This window comes from Lissotriton vulgaris (genome assembly GCF_964263255.1).
Source record: "Lissotriton vulgaris chromosome 9 unlocalized genomic scaffold, aLisVul1.2 SUPER_9_unloc_2, whole genome shotgun sequence".
NCBI lineage: Eukaryota > Metazoa > Chordata > Amphibia > Caudata > Salamandridae > Lissotriton > Lissotriton vulgaris.
In genome coordinates, this window is record NW_028240617.1 from 342,403 (window position 1) to 368,334 (window position 25,932).

The 25,932-nt window shown below is 47.9% G+C and overlaps 1 protein-coding gene across 3 annotated transcripts in view; it reads right to left on the reverse strand.

Moving 5' to 3' along the window:
• The window catches only part of LOC147672942 (nuclear receptor subfamily 2 group C member 2-like), a 343,617-nt gene that overhangs the window by 16,868 nt on the left and 300,817 nt on the right, over window positions 1–25,932 (reverse strand). For all 3 annotated transcript variants that reach the window (XM_086947899.1, XM_086947900.1, XM_086947898.1), the window contains exons 11-12: window positions 25,729–25,868; window positions 12,016–12,153 (exon numbers count right to left, since the gene is read on the reverse strand). In XM_086947899.1, coding sequence (XP_086804025.1) covers window positions 12,016–12,153; window positions 25,729–25,868 — 278 coding nt within the window. The remainder of the gene's footprint in view (window positions 1–12,015; window positions 12,154–25,728; window positions 25,869–25,932) is intronic.

The following is a 25,932-nucleotide window of genomic DNA, read 5'->3' on the forward strand; positions in this document are numbered from 1 at the left end:
CAGAGTCCCTGGTTGCGGGAACGTTCTATCGTTCCTACGCGACTTTATTCCCACTTGTGTGCGGTGTGTACATAGACCGCAAGGGGGCGGCCTGTCGCCTCGCCGACCCTCCGGCGCGCCTCCGCAGTACGAGGGGCCGCGCCGTGGGGTCTGCTTGCGCAGGGGCCGACCCTCGCGTACCCCTCTGACACCTGGTGATCCGGGTCTGTACTTTCACAATTTTGACGCCCTCTGGGGTCTGTATAGCGGTTTTGACCACGTGAATCGCCTTCGGGCGAGATCTGTGCACCTCTTTAACCGTGTGTGGCCTAGCGCGCTTGAGGGGTACGTAGACCTGGTCCCGGCGAGGAGGGTCTGCGCGCTTGGGGGTTGGTGCAGCCCACCTGCCACGTCAGCTGGCCCAAAACGTGATCGCAGCCGCTGGGCCTGCCCACATTCGAGAACTTTCTCGGTTGCCGCCCTCTTGGGTGCCCCGCATTTGCCCCTTGGTTCCGAGATGGAAGGGGAGTACGATGAGGAGGCCTGCCCCTATCTGCAGGATGATGAGTTTTACCAAGCGGTGGACAACTCCATCTATCGTTGTGTGACGGAGGTGGTAGGGCCCATGGAGGACCGCCTTTCGGCCCGCATCGTGGAGGAGTGTGCGAAGCTGGCAGCGGCGCAGGTGCCGCCGTCCCCCGAACTCCCGGGGACGTCCGGCGGGTTGCCGCCCGCTCCGAAGAGACCCCGGGGTGAGGGGCCTTCATCGGAGGCCCAAGGCGTGGATAAGGGCGCTTTCGAGCGTCTTCGTGACGCCTTCCTGGCCAAGGCGTCGGCGGTGCCTCCGACGCCCTTGGTGGACCCTGGCACTTCGGGCGGCCTGTCGACGGCGCCCGCCTCCCCGATCTACGACTCTCCGGACACGGATGACGACGGGGAGTCGACCCGTTCTTGGCTCCCGACGCCTTCAGGAAAGGAGATGCCCCGAGATGAGTCGGGCATGCTGGACCCGGACGAGATCGTCCACCCCCGATCCGCGGCCTGGGCCCCGGGGGAGACGGTGGCGAAGTTTGTCGCGGGCAGGCTGCGCAAGCCCCTGGAGAAGGAGGCGAGGGGTTGCCTGCGCGGGGAATGCCCTCGGCCTACTTTGGAAGGGAAAGTGGCCATGACACCAGAATTGGACCCCAAGATGGCCACCTTCCTGGCGAAATTCATGAAGGACCCCAGGAAGGGGATCGATCGGTCCTGGTGGGCCTGCCAGGACAAGCTGTTGGATGCGGTCGGGCCCGCCACGAAGATCCTCGATATGGCGGAGGAGGCTCGAGCGAATGGCACCGCCATTTCACCAGAGGTGCTCTCCAACTGGGCCCAGAGGGTGATCGTATTCTTGGGCAACGCCAACTGTGCCCTGTCCACGGAGCGGCGGCGGTCGCTCCTTATCAAGCTGGACCCGAAGCTGGGGGACCTGGCCTCGTCGGAGGCAGGTGCCGTGGCCCAGGGTGGCCTCTTCGGTGAGCCTTTCATCCGCGAGCTTGGAAAGTTCGTGAACACGTTCACGTCGCTGGACAAGGCCCAGTCCAGCATCAAGAGGGTGTTCCACCAGCGTTTTTCTGGAGGGGCCGGTCGCGGCAGGGGCCGCGCGATCGGCCGTGGTCAGCAGACCAACAACCGTGGACAAGGCTCCGGAAGAGGTCAGTACCAGACCTCGGCCAACTACACCAATTTCTACCCCACGAGGGGACAGCGCTATGGTGGCAGAGGATTCCAAAAGAAGTCCGGACAAGGAAATGCCCCCGGTAAGTGTACTTTGCTTGGATCAAGTTCCGATTGGGGGGCGGCTGGCAAGCTTTTACGGGGAGTGGGAATTGCTCACTGCCGATGCTTGGGTTTTGCAAACTGTGAGAGGTTTCCATATAGAGTTTCACGACCAACCAACTCAGGTGAGGCCCCCGCGCCCGATGGTTTTCTCAGACTCCAACGCGCGATTGATAGACGGGGAGGTCTCAGACTTGCTGCGCAAGGGAGCCATCCGCCTATCAACGCGCCACCCACATGGGTTCCTCAGCAACGTCTTCTTGGTGGACAAGACGGATGGGGGCAAGAGGCCTGTGATCAATCTCAAGGAATTCAATGGGTGGTTGGTCTACCGTCACTTCAAGATGGAGGGGATCCACCTCCTTCGGGACGTGCTCCTCCCTCGGGATTGGATGGTGCGACTGGATCTCAAGGATGCCTACTTGGTCGTTCCCATCCACCCCCCTCATCGTCGTTTCCTACAATTCCTGTGGGACGGCAAGGTGTTCGAATTCACCGCCCTGCCGTTCGGCCTTTCTTCGGCCCCGTGGTGCTTCACGAAGGTCCTTCACCCGGTAGTGGAGTTTCTCAGAAGCCAGGGGGTCCGTATGATAGTATACTTAGACGACATCCTCCTCATGGGGCAGTGCCCAGAGGTACTGGCAGGACAGCTGCGTCAAGCTGTCGGCCTGCTTCAGAGACTGGGGTTCGTCGTCAACGGCTCCAAGTCGGTCTTGGTTCCCACTCAGCAGATCACCTTTTTAGGTTTCGTGGTGGACTCGGTACAGGCGGTCTTGAGCCTACCGGGTCGGAAGGTCGCAAAGATACGACACCTGCTTCGGCAGACGATCGCGAGGGATCGTACGTCACTGCGCCATGTCGCCAAGGTGGTGGGTCTTCTATCGTCCTCCATCCAGGCGATTTTCCCAGGCCCGCTGCACTACAGGGCTCTTCAGCGCCTGAAAGCGCAGCATTTGCGCCGTGGGATGTGTTACGATCAGTGGGTTCCCCTCACGGACGAAGTGAAGGAGGAGATGTCATGGTGGCTGTCTCACATGGAGGCATGGAATGGGCGAGCGATCTTCGGGTCGGCTCCGGACTTGATCATAGAGTCCGACGCCAGCAGGTCGGGCTGGGGCGCCCGGTGCGGGGATTTTTCCACCGGCGGCGCCTGGTCGTCAGAAGAACAACAATTGCATATCAATTGTTTGGAGCTCCTTGCGGGCTCCTTCGCGGTTCGCTGTTGGACCAAAGATTCGGTCAAGGCTTGTGTCCTGCTACGGATGGACAATATTTCGGCGGTCCGATATGTGAACCACCTGGGAGGTCCTCGGTCCCGCGCCTTGGCGGATTTAGCGAAGGACTTCTGGGATTATTGCCTGTCTCGTCACATTGCGGTGACGGCGGAGTATCTGCCAGGCCAGTCCAATCAAGTAGCGGATTGGCACTCTCGACATCTCAGGGATGCCAGCCAGTGGAAACTGGATCCGGGAGTCTTCCGGTGGCTACACTCCCTTTGGGGCCCCTTCTCGGTGGACCTCTTCGCGTCCCGTCTCGACCACCAGCTGCCGCGGTTCTACAGCTGGAGGCCGGACCCTCTGGCGGAGGCCACGGACGCGTTCTTACAGGATTGGAGTCGGGAACAGCCGTTTGCGTTTCCCCCGTTCTCCATGATCATGCGAACGGCGGCTCAAATACGCCGCCAGGGTACGGACCTGGTGTTGGTTACACCGCTGTGGAGGTCTCAGGTATGGTTTCCGGTTCTTCTGGAACTTTCCTGGGATTTTCCAATCCTACTCCCCCTGTTTCCTCTGCTCCTGACGAGCCCGGATCAGGAACCTCACCCTCTCGTCATGCAGAACACTCTCCGCCTCGTGGCGTGGAGGCTCTCAGGAGACGCTGGACGCTCCCGGGCCTTTCGGGGTCAGCTGAGCACTTGCTCTCCAAAGCATGGGCCGATAGTACGACGAAGCGTTACAGATCCGCTTGGCTTAAGTGGATGCGTTGGTGTTTACGAAGGGATTTGGATCCCATGGTCGCCGGCCTTGTTCCCGTGCTGAATTTCCTGGCTCATTTGGCCGACAAGGGTTTAGCGTATAGAACGATCAATGCTATCCGGTCGGCGATTTCTGCGGGCCATGATAACATCGATGGCCATCCGGTAGGGGAACACCCTTTTGTGTGCCGGCTTCTGCGAGCGGTTCGCCTCGCACTGCCGCCAGAACCCAGGTACTCCGTCCTTTGGGACGTCAATTTGGTTCTGAACCTGTTCCTATCGTGGCCAGCGAATTCTTATCTGTCTCTTAAGGAGCTTTCGGCGAAATTAGCCATGTTGTTATGTCTGGTCTCTTGTAGGCGCGTCTCGGACGTGCGCGCGCTGGATGTTTCTGCACGCATTTTTTCCCCGGATGGGGTTACTTTTACGGTGGGCCGACGCACTAAGACGTCGTCGCGTTCCATTGCTTATCCAACCTTTACTGACACTCCTAAGTTGTGTGTCGTGCAATGCCTCAAAGCATATGAGGACCTGACCTTGGATCTGCGCCCTCCGGGCGAGCGTCAGTTGTTGATTGCCCTGCGGAAGCCACACAAAGCTGTCTCCTCCCCCACTATTGCTCGGTGGGTGCGTTGGGTCATGCAGGAAGCGGGCATCAATACTTCTCTCTTTGGAGCACACTCCGCCAGGGGGGCCATGGCCTCTAAGGCATTCTCGGTGGGTGCTCGTCTGGAGGACCTTATGCGAGCGGCGGACTGGTCCTCGGATTCCACCTTCAAGAGGTTTTATTTTAAGCCGGTGGTGGATTTAGCTCAGTTGGTGGTAAGTAAGCTTTAAACTAGCATAATCTGAAGCCTCCGGTCCTGACATAGAATCGAAATTTGCCTAGCTTACGTAACGGTAAGTTTCAATTCTATTAAGGACACGGAGGCGAGGATTATCCCACCCGGACTACAGTGGTGTCTCTACCCACCCGTATGGCAGTAAGTAAAGCGTTTTCCTTTACGTTGTCAGTACTGTGTTGTTCACTGAATGCTCCTCGCCTTGTTGTCGCATTTTCCTGGGCCACCTCGCTGATACTGTTCCTTTTTTGACAGGCAACGACGGTGCTAAACAGGACCAATGAGGCTTAAGCGTGATCTACGCGAAGAAAGAGGAGGAAGATGATGGGAAGTCCGGTTATATAGGGATGATGGACAGAGACAAAGGACTGTGGACTATTATTATAACAAAGAGACTCTTGGGAGTTGTTGTTGATTTTTGTTGAACATTACGTCAATGCTTTATGTTTAAAGCATTTTTTGTTCTTATTATATTTTTTCCTAAGCTGCTGTGGTTTCTTTATGTTAATAAAGCGAAGGAAGATATAGCATAATCCTCGCCTCCGTGTCCTTAATAGAATTGAAACTTACCGTTACGTAAGCTAGGCAAATTTCGATTGTACAGGCTATGGATATCAATTTATGCAATAACATTATTACAGCTAATAATTCTGCGTGTTCGTTTCAATGAAAGCATACCTTGTAACTCCTTATGTTTTGTGTTCACCAGCATCTATTCAGCTTTTGAGCATGAAACTGGGCATTTTCCTGATATCTAACGTGAAAGGAGTCTACTACAGCATAATATTAAATCGACTCTGATGATCTCACTTTCTTTTCCCTACTGGAGAAATGGCCTAGACTTCTTAGGAATTCTTTCTCCCTTAATCAACAGATGTGGTGAACACTTGATTTCAAACTCTAAATCAGGCCGAGGATCAATGCTGTGTTGCTGCCATGAGAAAAATTGCATCTTTTAAAAATAGTCTTGTGGCACAACTAGCTAAAATCGGATTTATTTATGCAATAGTGCCAGATTCCTGGAAACCTCTTACTGAAAAAGCCTAGTGTTGATTACATTCTCACCCTCCTAGATTGTGAAACAAATCTATAATGACTGTTGCGTTTGATGAGATCAGAGCCATATTAGACAAGGGAGACACAGAGGGAGTGATCCTGCCAAACTACATCACGCATTAGTAAACCGCACTGAGTTTGCTCTTTCTTATTCGTGTCTAAGCTCTTGCACTACCTACCAAACTTAGGCCAATGGGCAGTTACATCTGGTTCCACAAGGCTTTAAAACAATGTTTGCTTGCTATAACTTGCTTTCGTTTGCTTCCTAAGTTCACTTTACTGGGTTTTTAGCATCATGAAGCCCTTTAGACGAGTGCTTGCTTTACAATTAGCAACTGAAATCAAATCACTTTTGGAAGGAGATTTAGGCAGTTGCCCACAAGCTGGGAAATACTATCCTATATGTCATGTCTTGATGGCAGACAGTGGCCAATATCTTACTAATACCACTGCTGCCTTAATTATATAGCAGGGTTGTTACTATTACCAGAAGGTCATACAAAAGTTTTAGTACTGCCTCCAGCCAAGGCAAGGTCGTGCTAGTTCTACACCACACCAGCTGCCAACTTCCTAGAGAGGCATTCCCTGAAGTGATGTTATGGTAGGACAAGGTGCGTTCCTTCTCCACACAGACACGATTTTTATAAAACTGAGTCAAACAAAATTAGAATACACATTATCAAAGAATGAATCACTACAATGAAGCAAGGAGGTGGAACAGCTAAGAAGTGCAGAAAGGTATGGTATCTATTAGAAACATTTTATTGAACATGAGTAACCTACTTCTAATAGCTTTTCCTTCTGACCAATTCTTCATGTTTGGAGCATTACACAGCAATTGTCAAGTTAGTGGAAGGCCTAGGGAGGCTCATGAAAACTGGAGAATAGGAAGACATTTTGTGATCTGCATATGCAAAAAGGACTTCAACTCTTTAGTGAAAGTATTAAGTTACAACCTGACTCCTGAAAAAACGTCTGTGATTGTCTTTGCCTAATACATGAAGATGTGGTTGTCTTACATGGAGTCAGCGTTTATATTTCAGGTGGGCCTTTAAGAATTAGCGTACAGCAGAGTGTGATACCCAGCATGACCCACTAGATTGAGCATATCTTCTTTCCTTTCTTAGTTTCAGTAAAACCAATAAACTTACCCTTCAAGCCTGATTGTCTCATTTGAGTTTGACTTTCGTGCTGGCGTCTGGTCAGGTGTTGCTGCTGTCCTTGCTCCTCCCTCTCCTCTGCTGGGACCCAGGGCTGTATTGAGATCGCAAACCAAGCCTTGCATTTACATCCCCTGCTTGTGTTACGAGGGGCCGATTTTGAAGCACTGCTGCAAAACCAACCCCCAGTAACAAAAACGGTCACCACCAGTCAGGAACCCACCCTTCCAGCCCACTGGGGAAATGCCTGGCGCCCGGTATGGCCATTCCGGCCCTGCTGGGACCGCAACTGTTGTCTGGCTACCTCTCCGCTGCCTGCTGCCACAGCAAGACATAATCCAGCCAGGTTTACCAGTGTTACTCCATCACAGCTAGAACTCTCATGGAATGGAAGGTAAGTGACTTCTCTGTGCATTTATAACCCTGCACTTGTTCCACCCAGTCCAAACGTGTACACTTCCAGTTATTTTTCAACCAAACAGATTACCCAAAACTTCAGTAAGTTAAGTTGTGGAAAAACATGGGCGTACACATTTTGCATGCATGGTCACACAAGCCTAGTCATAAATCAAGATGACAAGCTGTCAAACAGTTAAAGTGCCATAAACCGTGAATGCGCTAAAAATCATTTGTAAGAAGGTCATAAATCATTGACAAATGACAAGTCATAATCATGCATTGTTGCTAGTTCATAAATCAATGTTTTCGCATCACCATCCAGTCCTGTCTTCAACCAACATCCACACTCTTAACAGTAAGGGCTTTCTCAAGCCAATTCACATACATAATAAGAAAGTGGGGTAGTATGCAGCCCTGACTAAATTATTTGTACATTCACCATTAATGCCGAAATGTACAGAGGCCGTTAATCCCTTGTGAAGATCACTAAAAACACTGACCAAACACTCATCCACCCCCATGGACCCAAGATCAGCCCAAAGTTTTCCTTTTTGACCAAATCAAATACAGAACTGAGATTCATGAAGGAAAGATGTAGAGCCTTTTTTTTGCCCGAACATATTTATTAATTATAAGGTGGAGGTTAAGATTCTTTGACAGTACCCCTCCTTGTGCGAAACCCATACTGAATATCAGACAAAATATTCTGTCCTTCAGACCACTGGGTCAGTCTATTCAGGATGACCCTACCTATGATTTTAACTTCTGCATCTATTGAACTAATGGGTCTATAACAGGAAGGGTCACTATGGTTTCTCTTCTTGAAAACCGGAATAATAACAGAGTGACGCCAGGACTCGGGGAGTGTTTGACCGATGACTGCATTAAAATACAGTGTAAGAAGCGAAGTCCATAGATCTACACAAGCTTTAAACAAATCACCTGGGATCCCATTTGCCCTGGGAGCCTTGCCCATTGGTAGAGATTCTATAGCGTCTCTAACATCTTCCCAGTGCATCCAGTCCTGTCATCTGCTTGTCCTCCTTTCTGGTACCTTTTACTGTTAAGGCAATCATATATGCCCCTTTTGGGGTTATTAGGTTCCTTGTTGGTTGAACTCTGCTTTTGAGGGGGTACCCTCTTTCTGCTTCTTCGACCCGGCTTGCTACCTAGTTTGCGTGTTTTTGGTCGCTACCATCTGTCAGGCGGGTCTGGGCTGCGAGGGCCATGCTCTGCTTACTCCCCCTTTTGGCCCCACTCACCCTGAAGTAAAAATATACCTGACTGAGGCGGTCGCAACCAGCAGGGATCTGTGATCAGTGGTGTGAGGCCGCAATGCTTGACAGGGCTGCTTCGGCCCAGCCAAGCATATTACGAGTTTCCTTACTGCCAGTGGGCTCATGGTGGTGTTTACACCTTAAAACTGCTGGCGGGAAGGACATTAAGGTGCTTCAGGCCATGGGGATGCATGCAGGGGGGCACATGCATTCCAGCTCCGGATGTGCTAGCACCGCGCTCTCAGTGACGTGCAGGACATGGAAGGATGGGTCTAAGATATGTGAAGATTAAGCCACCATCTCATAAACAGATCTCATGTATTCATTTATTGGACTGCTGCATATTGCACTAAAATGCTACCTTCCATTTGTCTCATACGGTTTAGTGAGCTGTACCATATAGTGATGAAATAGAAATTGTAGGGGAATTTATCAAAAATGCAGCAAGCAGTGGCGTAAGTGAGGAATAGGCCTAGTTCTTTCTATTACTTCGCTGTCTGACACTCTTACATATGCAGTACTTCTAACTGAATCTTTAGCTTTCTCTTACTGTTTGCAGATTTGTATGAAACACTGTTGAGCCCACAAAACAAAATGCTGGCTTTTCTGACCCAGGCAGGAAATCCGCACATAACTGCTGTGGCACATTATCTGGTGAGAACAAAGGTGCTGGAAGAGGCTCTTAATGGCGAGGAATGTCAGAATATGAAATTCCTGGCAGTGGAACAGCCCAAGATGGTGAACAGTGCAAAACTGTTGGTTTTCTATAGTACACAGGTGGTAGTAGTTGGTCAAGGTAATTCTCCATTATGTGCTCCAGCAGGGAAGTCATGGTTGGTATGGTCGTCCACGGATGGCGAAGACAGCGAAGATAGCAAGATCGAAAGATGATGCATCGCGAACACTCTACTACAATGACCAGAGTCCTTAGGGGCAACTTCCGCCGGTGTGTGAGTAGTGTGCGACCCCACCCCCTTTTTGCAACTTTAAGCTCCCTTGAGCAGCGGGCTGACGAGCCTGGGATCCCGCACCTACGCGCCGGAGTGGTACTATACCTGGCAGATATTGGCAGCCATCGGCGACCCCAGAACACTGCCTATCCCTGCTGACGAGGGTTGAAAACCCGAAACACGTGTCCAGGGATGGCGAAGACAGCAAGATCGAAAGATGATGCATCGCGAACACTCTACTACAATGACCAGAGTCCTTAGGGGCAACTTCCGCCGGTGTGTGAGTAGTGTGCGACCCCACCCCCTTTTTGCAACTTTAAGCTCCCTTGAGCAGCGGGCTGACGAGCCTGGGATCCCGCACCTACGCGCCGGAGTGGTACTATACCTGGCAGATATTGGCAGCCATCGGCGACCCCAGAACACTGCCTATCCCTGCTGACGAGGGTTGAAAACCCGAAACACGTGTCCAGGAATGGCGAAGACAGCGAAGATAGCAAGATCGAAAGATGATGCATCGCGAACACTCTACTACAATGACCAGAGTCCTTAGGGGCAACTTCCGCCGGTGTGTGAGTAGTGTGCGACCCCACCCCCTTTTTGCAAATTAAAGATGATGAAGTTGTCATATATAGGTGCAGAAGTTGTAACAGTAAACAAAAATAGTGATCACTGAAACAGTCATTGTTGCTGTCAATGAGACATTCACTCTTGGCCTGACAATGGGAATTTTGTTGTCAACAGACATGCTTGCTAGCAGGTGCAGACAGTACGCCCATTGATGTCAATGGTCTAGGTTTTTTCCTTCGTGGACTAAGCCTTGCCAGTGTTCATCAACAAGACTTTGTCAAAAGACTCTTTGAAAGTTTAGGAGGCATATTCAGCATGGAACGCCAGTAAAGCATCCAAGGTCTAGGATTTTTTGACTTATTGTGGAAGCTTAGAGGTGTGCGCCTTTGGAACAGGATCTGAGGGCTTCAAGGTTGGAGTGAAGAGAGTCTCTGAATATGAGGCTTTAACTAGCTCCACTGTGGCAAGATGCACACTTTTAGCGAACACAGCACCTGGAAAAATTCACTCCAGATGTGCAAAAATTCTTGCCTCTGTCACTCAAAGTGTCTAAATGGACCTTTGGAATATTTTGCATCTTCTCACCACGTGTCCAGCAAGATATAGTACATATTTCTTGTGGGGCCATCATGGTAGAGTTTTGTAGTCCCATAGTACTGCCAAAGTTTGAATAATGCTACAGCTTTAAGAGGATTGTCTTCTATCTGGACAGAGTTCCAATGGCTCAGCCAGCCAAATACCAAAGGGGACATAAATACTGCATTCCTACTGTAGATCGTGGTATTAGGATCCCTAAAGAACAGAATTGAATACCAACATGAACAAAAAAACTGCAAATCTGAAGAGAAGCGCTCTAGAGATTGCCTTGCTGTTACAGTCAATGTGGCAGAAAATATGACCAGCTCAGCCTCTATGGGGATTTGGAGCAGAGTCATTTCAAATAACTGACCAGAGTTTGGGGTCACACAAGGAAGTGAACTGGACTACGTATAGCCTATGGCAGCTTCAATGAGGCAGTTTCAAAGAGTATGACATACTGCTATATTAACATTGACTGCTGAGGATTGCATGTTTGATCACGAGATATTCAAGCATGAGTATCTAGGAACGATCCAATGTTAAACACAGCACATACAAATGAGTGAGGAATTCCATCTCCTCCATCTCAAAGCTTCCCTGCGTTTGTGTTGCCCTCGTCTTTTTATGGAAAAAAGGAGGCTGGAATGAGCATAGACAAGGCAAGGATGAGACAGGCTGCAGGAAGAGACTGGTCTGCAAATGGAGGCGATAGCAAATTAACCATGTGGGAGATTAGGGCAGGATACACAAGGCGAGGATAAATGGCAAGCTCAGTACCATATTAACAGACAAGAGCAACAGCTTGCAATTTCCCCATTCATCCTGATGTATTAATAGCTTTCCATTACAAGTCATGAAGACAAATTAAATATGTGTACATAAAACGGCATAGAACAGAAGCCGTGAAACAATAATAGCAGCAGGAATATAGGACTAGGATCGCTGGCGGATTATGTAGCATTCGCAGCAGCAACTTCTCAGGGCTCAAAGAAAGTGGAATGAGAGGTCAAGGTGTCCTAATCTGGAACTTCCTCCTCACCCCGATACGGCAGGCTCCCTCACTCCTGGTATCAAAGAAGGAACATAAGGCCCTCTTCAAACAGTACTATGTCATGAGAACAAAACTGCTAACCTCCCTTGTCCTGCCTGTATTCTATACCACATTCCCATTCTCTGTACTCCTCCAGCACACCACCTTTGTAAAGCACCGTTTTGTACCTCAGTTTGCTCTTTAAAATATAAAAAAGCACAACTGAAGGAAACAACGTAAGATTTGCCCATTAAGAACAGACGGTAACTAAACAGTCTGAATCAGCGTAACAGTCTTAATCTCTCTATTCTTTCTTATATGCTTCTTCATTTAACTTGTGGACTGCAAGGAGAGTGACAGAAATGTAACACCACCGAAAGACTTACCGGGGCTAAAGAGAACTATAGCTTTAAGGTACGCATATTCATATCCATCTATATCAAGTTTAGCCATACTATTGCAGAACTCCTGAAGTTTCCAGATATGCTCCATTACTTGTTTTACTCGGTCCCCAGAAAGCTTATCTATAAAAGAGAAAACAGTACTCCATTAAGTGGTTTCAAGAGATACTGGCTTTAAAAGGAATGGTGCTCTGATTTCTCAACACTAGCATTTTCAGCCGTAGCCTTGCAACCCAACATGTGCTCCCTGCTATTTCGGCATATGACATTGCAGCCAACTATTTAAAAATACATGCATGCTTTTTCTACTGAAATACAGAGTATTGAAAGTAATTCAGTACAGTAAATTATTTCCTGTAGAATGTCCATAGAATAAAGAAACATAACTAGATCTGAAAGTCTCAGCATAACTTACAGAGCAAGTCAATGCTCTAGACACCAGATCTCACTACATATATAGCGTCACCTTGGTTGAATAACTTTTGGATTGTTTCCATTTCCCCGCACCATAAACCACAGAAAATTGGAGAACTGGTAAAAAAAATGAGCGTTCAGATCCTCAATGAATCATAACATTGTTTTCAAATGATAAAGGCAGGAAAACAATGATTAATTTACAGAAGAAATTATGTATTTATCAGAAAGAGCACTACTAGTGTGCAGAGCCAGCCAATCACAGAGAAAGATGTCAGGCCTTTAGTGCGCCTTCTGTTCGGTGATAATCAGGGTTGCAGTGACAATTATTAAAGCTACAATTATATGATGAGAAGGCTCCACCATAAGTGCTGCCTATGTATTCAAATCAAGATGGAGCCCATTGGTGGCACATATAGCATTCAGCACTCTGATTAAAGGCGTTTTGTGTTTCCCAGCATCTTTGAGACTTGCTTTGTTCAGTGCACCTCAGACCTACGGAGGACTATAAGGAACCAGCACATGGCCCATTCTGATGAAGCACCTGTAAAGGGGTTGGACCTAAGAACAGCAAGAGGCATACAGACGCTTCATCACTTCCTAAGAGCCAGACAAGGTATCTGGAAACATGAGGGGCTTTACATGTGTTGTGGGTTTGGCAGAGTATTAGCTACTCTCCTTGATGGGCTTCCTGGACAGGAAGAACTTTGGAAAGGGTATTTACCCATGCATTATTAACAGAAGTGATGATTTCCAATGTGACAGAATAGCAAACAGAGGGAGAGTATTGTTTTGTGAAGACTTTAAGTGCTGCATTAAAGTTCTGATGAGTCTGTGTGCTCAATTAGAATCTGTGATGATCTGGCTCCAATGTTGAGGCATGAAGCGAGGGCAAACAGGACATAGAGCCCAATAGACATCACAACTGCCCAGTGTAGCCGAATAGAGGTGAAGCCGAGACCACACGTATGGAGATGCATAAGATGACAAATGTTGTTCTGAACTGTGGCTGCCAGATTGACAATGTGGTCAGAAAGCCAGTAGCAGGCAATCCTTTTCCACGTAGCAGCATATCAGGAATGAGGAGTGGGCTTGCGTGCATTCTTAAGAATGTTCATGCATTCAAGATATAGATTGAGCTAACCAAATTCTAAGACTTCAGCCAGTTCGAAATGTTGAGACTCTTGGAGTCGGTTCCTGATTTCTCCATGATTCTGCATGAGAAGGTCTGCACTATTGAGGAGCCTCTCATGCGGAACCATCAAAAGTTCTAGGAGAGTGGTGATCCAGGGTTGTCTGGGCAAGTGGGGCCACTAGGATGAGGGTGAAGGAGGTCTGGGATAGCTTCTGAACCACGAACAGAACAGAATCTGGAGTCGACGTTTGGGTATCTTGTGTTTTCTGCTGTGGCGAAGAGGCCCCTGCCTGAAAATGAGGCAGCAATGCTTGGAAAGACTGGAGTCTTGCAGGACTGGGAGAGGCTTTGTCGACCTCTGCATTGAGGAGGGCTCTCAGATTAGGCTGAATTTGAAGAGGCTGGAGATCGGACTTTACTACACTGATGATAAAGCCCAGTCTGTGCAGGAGGTCTATTATGACTTGGCAGTGTAGTTGTGTTGCGCTCTTTATCAGCCAACCTTCCAGGTAGGGGAATACATGAATGTCCTGTCTTCGCATGTGTGCCGCTACCACTGCAAGGCATTTGGTAAAAACTCTGGGTGGGGTGGTGACCGAGAAGGGTTGTACTTTGAACTGGTAATGCTGGCCCCTTACCACAAACCAGAGGTAGCTAGGATGCACCAGTTGAATCAGGATTCGGAAATAGGCGTCTTTGAATTTGAGTGCTGCCAAGAAATCTCCTTGCTGTAGCGGAGTTATGACATCCTGAATAGTGACCATGTGGAAGTGTTCTGACCCATTCAAGTCCAGAATGGGCCTGAGTGACCTGTCAGTTCTAGGAACGAGGAAGTATAGGGTAATGCACGCCAGAGCCCTGTAGGTTTTGTAGAACAGGCTCGTGGGCCCTTTGAGATGGAGCACTTGGATCTCTACCTGAAGGAGGCATTGGTGTTCAGGGGAGAGGACATGTCTGTGGGTTGGAATGCTGGGTAGTTGTAGGAAGCTGGCTCTATATACCATACCAAAATGAGGTATAGAGTGCACAGAGTCCAGTGGATCCCTAAAAGAAGGCAGAGGTAAAAGTAGATAGCACCTAACTATCTATTTGTGGTAGTGTGGGCGGGCACTAAGGCTTTAGCAGAGGCTAGTGTTAAGCATCTGTTGTACACTCAGGCAGCAAATGATGTCACACACTCAAAGACTGACCTCTGACCAATTTGTTTGCATCAAAACTATTAAGTTATTTTATTTCTAGAACCAAGCCAAGCCTGGTACAGGTTAGTGAAATAATAAAATCTTAAGCAATGTTTTACAGTTGAATGCAGGTTCAAATGCATTTGGTTGAATTACAGGTCAGTCAATATTTCGAAATTACTTTTCAGTTACTCTGCAGATTACTTTGTATGTTACTTTTTAAATTACTTTTTAAGTAACTTTTTTCTACTCAGAGTGATATGCCTAGATATCACACTAGGACATTTACTACAGAAAAGGTAAGTGAATCAGTTTTTGTACATTTGCAGTTTTTCAGTGTTTCATACAAACCAACTCCAAACAGTCAATGTAGTCCTATGGAGAAAAATTAAGTTAACAGTTTGCAGGTAAGTACTTGTTGGTGGGAGTTTTTATTCTGGGGTTAGAACCAGGATTCCCCCAGGGTCAAGGATGCACTCTTAAACACCCTCAGCGGCACAAGGACAGTCGGGTGGAGTGCTGAGACCCAATGTTATCCAATGGGGGATAGTGGGCCTCCCGTTGGTGGCTGCTCATGAGCAGGCCACAAAGTTGTGGAAGCAAATATCCTAGTGTTAGGCTGAGGGCAAAGGGGTATCTGGGTTAGCACCCAAAGTACACCCGCAGGGGTGGCTGGGTGCTGTTTTGGCGTAGAGTGCCCTGTTTTCTGTGGGGATTTTCCAGTTGCAACAAAGACTGCAGGCTCAGGGACGAAGATCTACTGGAGGTGACCACCAGTTGGAGAGGCAAGTTGGGATGCCTGGGGATGCTGGGACACAGTTGGTTGGGCCACCCAAGGAGGTAGGACGTCGGGTGCAGGGGTATCTTTAGGCGTTGGGTCTTCTTACCAGCTTCCGTGGCGGTCGCTGGGGTCCTCCAGAAAGAAACCGTAGGCATCATATGGAGAGTTGAGGCAGGTCAGAGATCACCAGATCTCAGGTCAGGATTTCCGGGGAGACCCCTCGTGGTGTTGGGCCACTCGAACTCAGGCCGTAGGCATCGGGTGAAGAGTGTGCAAACTCACAGTTTTTGCTGGGGCCAGAGTCTGTTGGTGAGCAAATCCGATGCTCATGGGAGACAACGTCTTGGGCTTGGAAGGCAGGGCATGTCCTTCGTGTTCTTGAGGCTGCTGGCTGCAGGACACACTGGGATTTCGCTTGAGCAGGTTCGAGGTGAGGACGGGCCGGTAGGTCTGGGGCCAAGTCAGTGGGCGCCCTCCTCTTCTTAGTTTCAGCACAGCTTCTTCGGTCCTTCTTTTCTTTTGGTTAGTTCTTGTCTGAGGAGACAAGGTTCAGGGTTGCCCCTAAATACTAGATTTAGGAGCGTTACAGGTAAGTAAAGGTTGGGACAAATGGGTCCCTTCCCTGGGGTGAGTATACCCCTATTATGCCACCCTCCAGTGGGAGGGGGGCATTTGCCTCTCTGGTTGGCCGGGTTCCCCCATCTGCAGGATGGTGGTGACAAGGTAGTGCTTCACCTCGCCTCCACACCTAAGGGGTGGGGTTGGCAAAGGTGGGCACACCTCTCTTCCTCACTTGGTTTTCCAGCCGATTCTCATGCCCAAAGTGGGGGTCAGAACCGGTGGGAGCCAGTTGCTGGAAGCAGCAAAGGACTGGGGTAGCTCACAAAGGCAGCAAGCCTTTGAAGCTTCCCCTTCGTGGACCCTGCCCATCCTGGAGGGGGAGGCTTGGCACCTCGTCCCAGGTTGTGCATTGTTTCAGAATCCGGATAGCAACAGGCTCTCGACCCAGGGGTCCAGAAACTTGTCTGATGGTGGCAGCTGGCGAGCAGCCACTCAGGCAGGACACTAGAGTTAGGTCATTTTTCAGGGGGCATCTTTAAGATGCCCTCTGAGTGCATTTTTCATTAAATCCCACACTGGCATCAGTGTGGCACTGGCATCAGTGTGGGTTTAATGTGCTGAGAAGTTTTATTCCAAACTTCCCAGTTTTCAGTAAAGCCACTACTGTACTGTGGAGTTATTAATGACAAACACCCAGCACCATGTACTCTTAACAGCATTACTGCATTTACAATGTATAAGAATTGAGTTACACACTGTAGGGGTACAGGGCTCATGCACCTGTGCCCTCACCACTAGTATAGTGCACCCAGCTAGAGGGGTGGCTGACCTATGCCAGGGCAGTGGGTTGTAGGCATGGCACACAGGGATTTGTGCCACGTTGACTCTTCACTTTGTTCTGCACCAAAACACGCAGCCCGAAATGGCAGTGTGTGTGTGTGTGTGTGTGTAAAGGTACAGGGCCTCCAAGGGTGGCACAATAAGTGCTTCACCCCTTAGAGGCCTTTCCTGTCCACAGTGCACTTGGTAACTATGGTACCATTTACAATGGACTGACTTGTGGCCAAAGATTGCCCGATGGGGTTTGTCTTAATGCAGTTTTAGGGAAAGAACATAGGCCCTGGGTATCTGTTTGGCAGGAACCCAGGGCACACTCAGTGAAAGTACATTAGCAGTTTGGCAAAAAGTGGTGGGCAACCATGCAAAAAGAGGTCACTTTGTTACAGTAGTGTGGCGATGAGCTTCAGGCAGTAACTATGTTGAGTGATGTCTAACACCCACTGGTCTGAGGTGACATGTTGCCAGGCATTGAAGAACATCTGAAGCCGTACCCAGACAGGTACTTGTGATCGGGGGGAAGGAGTGACAAGTCATTGTTAGACTGGGTCGGCTTCCTTGTGGGAGCTACCTTTGCCTCTGCCTTTATTGGTCTTTCCACAATAGGCACCCCGGAAGCAGTCCCTTGTGGAAGATGGTTGGGTCGGCTGGCATTCAAAGCTTGTGGAGGCTTCGGGGAAGCTGGTGTGGATCCTCCACGATACGTGGAGCAGCTAAAGGTACCCGTGGGGAAGGTGTCTGCAAGGCACCCATGGCTTTCGATGTCTCCATGTCTTTTTCTTTTCACCAGCATCTATTCACCCTGAGGGCCAAATAGATGTTTCCTATCAAAAGACAGGTTGAAGAGATGATGAGGAACATCCAATTTGAACCCAGAGACACTGAGTCAAGAACGGCTGCAGAGGAAAGCACTGGAATTAACCCTAGGCAGCAGTGTCAGCCGAATTCAGTGCACACCTGATGGTCATGCTGGAAATCAGTTTGCCTTCTGTGACCAACTCATGTGCCCTTTTAAGGTGCTCCTGAAGAAGCTGCTGAGGGTGCTCCTCCAATTCGTCACATTGGGCCCAGTCATATCTAGAGAGCAAACCAATGGAATTGTGATAGGTCAGTGGTTGGCACACTGGGCCGCTTATAAGGGGTGTGAAAGGGAGGCCTTGTACTCTTTGTCAACCCCGGGCAGTAATAGCCTGGGCCTTGACCACTTCCCTGAAAAGATCAGGAGCGGGCTTGAGCATCCCCTTCAGCACAGGCAGATACTACATGGAACTATGGGCCATATGTATCAATGTTAGGTTTTGCAATTGTCAAATAGCGAATTTTTGAGAATCGATATTTGAGAATTGCAAAACGCTACGTATGTAGGATTTGCAATACATTTTGTGAATCCTACATATTTCTTAATTGCGAATCGCAAATTGCAATTCGCAATTAAGGAATACCTCCCTATTCATTCCTATGGGCCTAGAGGCCCATAGGAATGAATGGAAAGACATTCTCAATTAGAGAATCGCACATTGAGAATGCAATTTCAAGTGTGCCAGGGTGTCAAAAGGACACCCTGTTGCACCCCTGAAATGAGCATGGGTGCATGTGTGGCGCAAATACATGCCCTAAGGGCATGTGTGTGCGTCACATGCCACTTTGAAAAATGAAAAAACTTGCCTTTTTGAAAGAAATCGCAAATTACCACCAACCTGTAGTTGGTGGTAATTTGCGATTCCTTATGCCATATTCGCACAACTTGGGTGCCTCATACATTCCATTTAAGGAATCGCAAATTGCAATTCCTTAAATGCATTCGCAAAATAAGGAATCGCAAATTCCTTATTTTGCAAGGCAGTTTTTCTTTTATACATACCATTAAGCCTAATTGCGATCGCAAACGCCGAAATTTCGGTGGTTGCGATCACAATTTTACTTGATACATATGGCCCTATGAGGCAAGGAAAGTCTCAAAGAGGAAGTCCTCTTCGATTGACACTTTATGCATCTGCACTTTGTGGTAAGCAGCAGCCCTACCTAAAACATCATGGTAAGCAGAGGTATCATCTGGTGGTGAAGGTCAGGGAGGTTAGAGGTCAGGATTAGTATCCGCAGGCAGATCCATATCATCAGAGTCCTATGGGTCTCTCTGTGGGGACAATTACTAAGTGTCCTCTCACCGTGTTCACCAATGTGAGGACCCCTAGGGAGTGTAAGAAGTGGGTAGGCAGAGAAGGAGTTAGTGGGGGTTTGGGTGGAGTGGAAGTCGGTGGAGGTAGTATGGGGTCAAGAAGGACTGGTGGATTTAATCTGCTTTTTTAGGTCTCCTGGCGTTGAAAAGCGCGTAAGGGCTGTCTCGCCAGAGATCTATTGTCGCTGGGTCTGCTTCCCAGGAGACAGCACCTGGCCGCGCGCATCTCGCAAAAGGCGATCGGCGCAGGCCACGCGCGCGCGAACGCGCACGCTGTGGCCAGCTGCTGTCTCCTGGGAAGCTCCAACACCACACACGCATGCGCACACTCAGAGACACACACACGAGCGCACATACACACACGCACGCATACAGAGACACCCCGCCGTCGCACACATACACACACACACACACGTGCACACATACACACACGAGCGCCCCCCCCGCTCCCAAATACAGTTCCACTTACCGCCAATCCGGTGTTCTGTAGCCTCCGCGGGGCTCTCCCTTGGGCATGGGAGCCCCGCGTCACCACTGCTCCTCGGGCCAGGCACTCCGTGGGCGCTGCTTCGCGCACAGGACGGAAGTCCCGCCCCCACGCTAGGTTTCGTTTTCATGACTGCGCGCGCACCTCTTGTTTTTTTTGTTTTAAATCTCCCACGTCCCTGTCCTAGTCAATGTTGGCATGTCTGCTAGCATCTCTTACGTTTTACAACGCTATTCACTCCCTCCAAGAGACCGCTTTTGCAACAGAAACAAACATTCTATTTGCCCGTTAAGCGATATTGGAAAAGGCGAGATTTTACGCGGAAGAAGATTAGATAGGAACATGTTTGCCTACGAAAGTTTCTTTAGCTACTTCCTGGAGATACTATTGCCATGTATGTGTACGTGCGTGCTGCGGCTGCCCCTTGTCTTCTTGGGAACTAACCCAGTATTCCTGAATGCTTTGGTCAGCGAATTTCTGATTTGTCATATTGCGCACATCTATATGCCCCCTCAGTTATCGTCACTTTTTTTCACCATTTTATGTCGCCCTTATTTTGATGTTCATTGCAAGGTGCCGAGTGCATCGTTTCAACCCAACTATGCGGAATTTGACTCACAAACCAATTCACTTGTTCACAGATTTCACCCCGGCGGTACACTTTGTCTTTTATCCTTCTAAGGTCGATAAAACAAATTCCGGTAGGTAACACTCATCTGTTTAAAGATGCGAGATGACGCTGGGGTAGAAGTGGGTTTTTATAAAATCCACATTGAAAAATCGTAATTAGCTGCATTATGCCTGAGCATACGTATTTTCAGTGTTACCCCCAATTGACTCTCTAGCACTGTTTCGGTTTTTGCCCTTGGAACTTTAGTGAACCCGGAGACCCGAATAAGAATCGTGCCTCCTCTACGTGCACAAATTGTATGACTGTGCAGGTCACTATCTCTGGTGGCTTCACAGTTCCCTTACCTACCAAAATGCTGGCGCACCTATCAGCGTCTCGGTAACGTGCAGCACTGCACATTTTCTGCTCGGCAGAGAAGGTGCGCACAACACCTTGAAACACTGAAGTTTCGGCTCCGCCGTTCCAAAGTCACCTATCGCAAGCGAGAACGCTCCTGCCGCATAATCCACTGCCGGGTGCCGCCTGGATACGAATCTTGCGTCCACCTCCATGCTGGTTCTCCTCTTAAAAGGGCATTAAGTTCAGAACGAGGATGGACTTGAAGTGCACAGACTCATACCAATCATACAGTGAAGCAATCGTTGTGGAAGCGACTATAACCCTGAATTGTGTACCGAAGTATATCCCTGACTGTGAATCAATTTATGTTTTATTGGAATAATTGACAAGCGATACTCCTTAGTTTTACCACGATTTGAATGAGTTTGTCTAGCATGTTAGACTGCCGGTGTCACCCCATGTGATGGTGTCCCCCCCCCCCCCCAAAATCCCCCCCCCCCACTCCCACCCGCCTAGCTCCTGATGGATGGAATGCTTGCATTAATCTCAGTCACTGGTAATTATTCTGGCCGCATCACAATAGTTAGTTCCTTTGCCCAAATGCCACCGCAGTGATGACCCTGCCATGTGCACACCATTATTCACCCTACTCACTACAGAAGCAGGTAAATACGCAACGGCAGAGCACAGAAATCAGCTAGACCAGCCCTCTCCTGTGAAGACAAGCAGCGGAATCATATGAAGCTTAGACAAAAAAGTAGCTCAACCATGAAGTCAAACGAACTGGTTCGCCAAAATCTTGGGATGCCTAAGGCAGAGCATTTGAGATCTCTTTCACACAGGTATGGGTACCCAATCATTCTCAAAGAGGAACCGAAGACAAAGTACTGTTACTGTTACGTCAGTATTGGTATCCAGCCACTTATCGCTATTGCCAGCAGTCATTGTTTTGAGGTAGTCGGATGCATAGGAAGATGCTGTCATAGTAGGATGGGTGGTCCGATCACCCGACCACCCAGCAGACTGATGCAAGCTGTGTGAATAATAACAGCTGTGAGCAACAGCATACTCTTGCACACACTCTCACTGCTAACCAATTCAAAGGTTGCTAAAAAATGTATGCAACGCATTGTCATACACAATGCCAATAACTCAAATTTTAATGCTGCGAGACCTATTGCATTGCAAATGCTTGTCCTCTACTTTGTTTGAGGAGAGGGCACCAGAGCTTCTTCAAAGCTGAGCTGCCTTTTAGGAGGCTGAGGGCTCTGTGTTGGAGGCTGTGTTAGTATCCAGCCTGTCGGCTTCTTATGGACCGGTTCAACTGGTTCATGGGCTTGTCTCTGGTCGCAGTCGAATGTTTCAGTGCCGGTGCCAACCTGGGTTCCGAGGCAGACGGTTTTGGATCAGACTGTGGGACCCATGCCAAGCCAGGAGTGGGCAGCACCGAGAATGTCTGCTTTAGAATTTCTTTTGGTGCCAGCCAAAGCAGGGTTTGGTGTACGAAGTGGACAGTCAATGCGAACCATGGCCTGAAGGCAGTGCCAGCACAGTCTGTTTGTGTGGGTCCAGAGCGGCCGAATACACTTTTGTGGGTGACAGTAAGTGTATTCATGACCTGTTGAGCCGGTGGGAGGTCTTCGATCTCTAGGTTAGAGCCGGAACTCTTTAGGTGAGAAAGTCTCCTGGTAAGCAGCCAAAGGCTAAGGCTGATGATCTCCCTCAAGAGCCTGGGTGCTGAAGAGGTCTTGATTATCGTTGCTGCTCGTGTGCGACATCTTGAGTCAACGGGCAAGGCAGTCTGGAAGGGTCTTCTTTAATCGAAAGCACTGGCAGGGGATGCAAGAGGTATCATCGTGCTCGGGTGAGAGGCACAGATTACAGACCTGGTAGAGGCCGTCCCAGGGTACCTCGCACAACACTGAGGGCAATATCCAAAGGGTGTCTGTTGCATCACAGGCGAGGTATGGTGACAGCGGACCGAATGGAAGGAAAAAATAGGACCCAGCGGGTGAGACCCCATGGCGGGACAGAGCTGACCGGCGAACTCTCCTGGACGGTTTCTGGAAACGTTGAGCCGATATGAAAAAAACAGGGGAAGTGTGATCGAAGACAATACAGACGGAGAGAGAGGAACCATGAGGACTGAAAAGATCACCGCAACAGCGTCCATCCGGAGCAAGGAAGGACACGCCTGAACCAGATGGTGGAAAAAAATACGATAGGGCTGATGTCCATGAGCATTGCAAGCGAGAGTTGGAGACAGTACCTCGTGACTAGAGTTGAACTCTTCGAAGAAAAACAACTTGCACACATCCAAACCCAACACTAGATGGCAGGAGTAAGCACAGAATGCGCAGCTACAGCCACACATGCCTCGCTGATTTCGTTTTAGTAATTTCTTCTTTTAATCGATCCTTTCTTCATCACAAATTCCTCATCTTTTAAAAGACACCTACAGCAGAAAAATATTTCGTGTGGCATCACAAACAACCTGGATGGGAATATGTGTGTTAATCCTGTAATAACATGTATCACAAGAAGTGGTTTAAACAAGGGTCCGGTAAACTTATACAGCCCAAAAGGGCAGCCAACCTCTTAATGCTTCCAACTGCAAGTCCTTGCTGAGCCAAAGACAGAACAAACAATTGGATGCAAGAGCTTGGCTTGTAATAGGGCTGTGTAACTAAAAATTAATTAACAAATATAAAACTGTAAAATAACATTGACATAAACATTATATATTTTACATTATGTATGCCACTTTTACTTATTAAAAATATAAAAAGTATATTTATAAAAAAATATCTGCAGTTCAAAAATAAAACAAATTGCTAAATAAAAATCTAAATACATTGTAGTATATTTAGTATTAAGAATACACCTTATAAATTAACTGAAAAAACTAAACATTACAGGGACATAATACTTTAGAAATAGAATTTGAAAAACCTTTGAAATTTACTGAAAAAAAACAAAGGTTACAGGGACGTTATACTCCGGGGAAAACAAAAAACAAATACATAGAAATTCATTGAAAAAAACAAAGGTTACAGGGATGTTATAGTTAAGCCCAGATCTCACATGTACAAAACCATAGAAATACAACAGTTATAGTTACTTGAGCTAACTATAACTTACCCCCGCAATGTACTGTTTATAACCTCACTTTTACAGAACTCTTGACAAGGTCAGTGACGTCAGCCATTCAGTCACCCATACAGTCATTCACACAGCCATTCATTCACCCATACAGCTACTCACACACCCACTCACTCACCCATACAGCCTCTCAACAGAGCCACAAACTCACCCATACCCCACTCACATTCTCACTCAGACATTCACACTACCACTTACATACAGATTCACAAATCCATACAAGCACTCACATATCCCTCCACTCACCCATATAGCCTTACGGACATTAACTCTACAATACAGCCACTCGCACACCTAGTCACTCACCTATACAGCCACTTGCACAGCCACTCAGTCACCCTTACAGCCATTCACACATCAACCCACCCACCCTTAAAGGCACTCACACAGCTACTCACTCACCCATACAGACACTTAAACGCCCATTTACTCACCAATACAGCCATCGTATACCCCCTCACTCACTCATACAGCTACTCACACATCCACTAATTCACCCATACAGCTACTCACATATCCACTTAATCCCCCATACAGTCACTTACACACCCATACAGCCACTTGCAGACCCACTTACACAGCATCTCACGTTATAAATAGTACACTCAGTAGAACACAAAGTATACTTAAAACTTTTGAAGTACTTCAGTATATATATTTAACACTCAAACTTTTAGAAAACACTCACAATCACTGGATGATGTAATCAGTAATGTCAGTGACCACCAGCTCAGTTCCAGGATTCTAGCACCAAGACTCGCTCGCATTAGAAACAGCGTACTTACCTGCTTACGTACCATGTCATAAGCAGTGCACTGCAAGGGCGTTAGTTATAGTTAGCTCAGGTAACTATAACTGCTGAAGGTTTTGTACGTGTGAAATTGGAGTCGAACTATAACATCCCTGTAACCTTTGTTTTTCTCAGTAAAATTTGTATATATATGATTTTAGAGTGACAATCACAACTCTTGTTTAACACCCTAGCATGTATGATTATGTACGATTGGGGGTAACATACCTACTGTTGTATATCTGCATACCATGACCAATAGCACAGATGTATGGTCCTGTATTATCTGTAGGTTTCCTGTCTATGGTCCGATGGTGTGAGATTTTTTAATTGTTCCATCCCACCACTTCCCAGAAGATTGCTAATCCTAAAATATGTCACATTTGCCGTAGACTCCAAGGGCATGGGACAGGATGGGAAAAACGATGGAAATCAAATGTAGTTGGAAAAAACAATGATAGGCCTTGCAAAATTGCATTTTCTGAATTACTAGTATCACCGTAGACGTTTTAGACATTTTTAGTGAGACTGGCCTGTAAAATTCATCATTTGTCCCACCATCTTGAGGTAGATGAACCACAAACACCCTTGGGGAGTGTCAGCCTTGTTTGGCATGCCATTAAGTTATTAGAGTATTTAAAAAGTTCCCCTTCAGAATTTGTGTTTTGAAGGGTCTGTAGGAAAGTACTTCTCTAAAAACCAACTGCCAATGTTTATCACCCTGGCAGATTGACATAGAGCCTGTTATTGAGTTTTGTGCTCTGACATGTAGCACTGTACTGGACAGCTACATGCTGCAGTTTTAGGCCCACCTCTCTAACAGAGTGTTTTGTATCAGTGTTCAGAACAATAGAAGCTGTGCACGTGTTCTTACAACGTTTTTGAATCTAGCTCATTCGTACGCAAGTGATGCTGCACTTTCAGACCCTTAAGTGGTAAGGAACAGTGCTAGTGTAGTATGAATAACCAGATGTGTAAGATGCCCCTGCATCTTACTGTAAATCGAATAATGCTGAATGTAGAACTCGGTTAATAAATGTTTCTAAATACTCTGATCTCTACAGTTCAAATTCTTGATAACTGTGATAGCAAATCATCCTCACAGTTATATACTTTAAAAGTAATTTAATATCTCTAAACACTGTGTAACACCATCTGAAAAGTACCCTTCTCACCTGCAAGGGTAAGTAGGTGCGGTAATACATACCTTCATGCATGCTGTTTTGCAAATGGTTGACAATAGCTGCTAAAATAGTTGAGAGGCTCATCACCTGTGAACACTGAGCCAGGCCCAAGGAGAACAGCTCATTCCAGCAGGCACGAACAAGACTTGTATTGCAATCCTGACTGCAAAGGAACAGAATAATGCTAAGTAATTTCACAGGCTTGGCCTCTATGTACTTAGTATAAA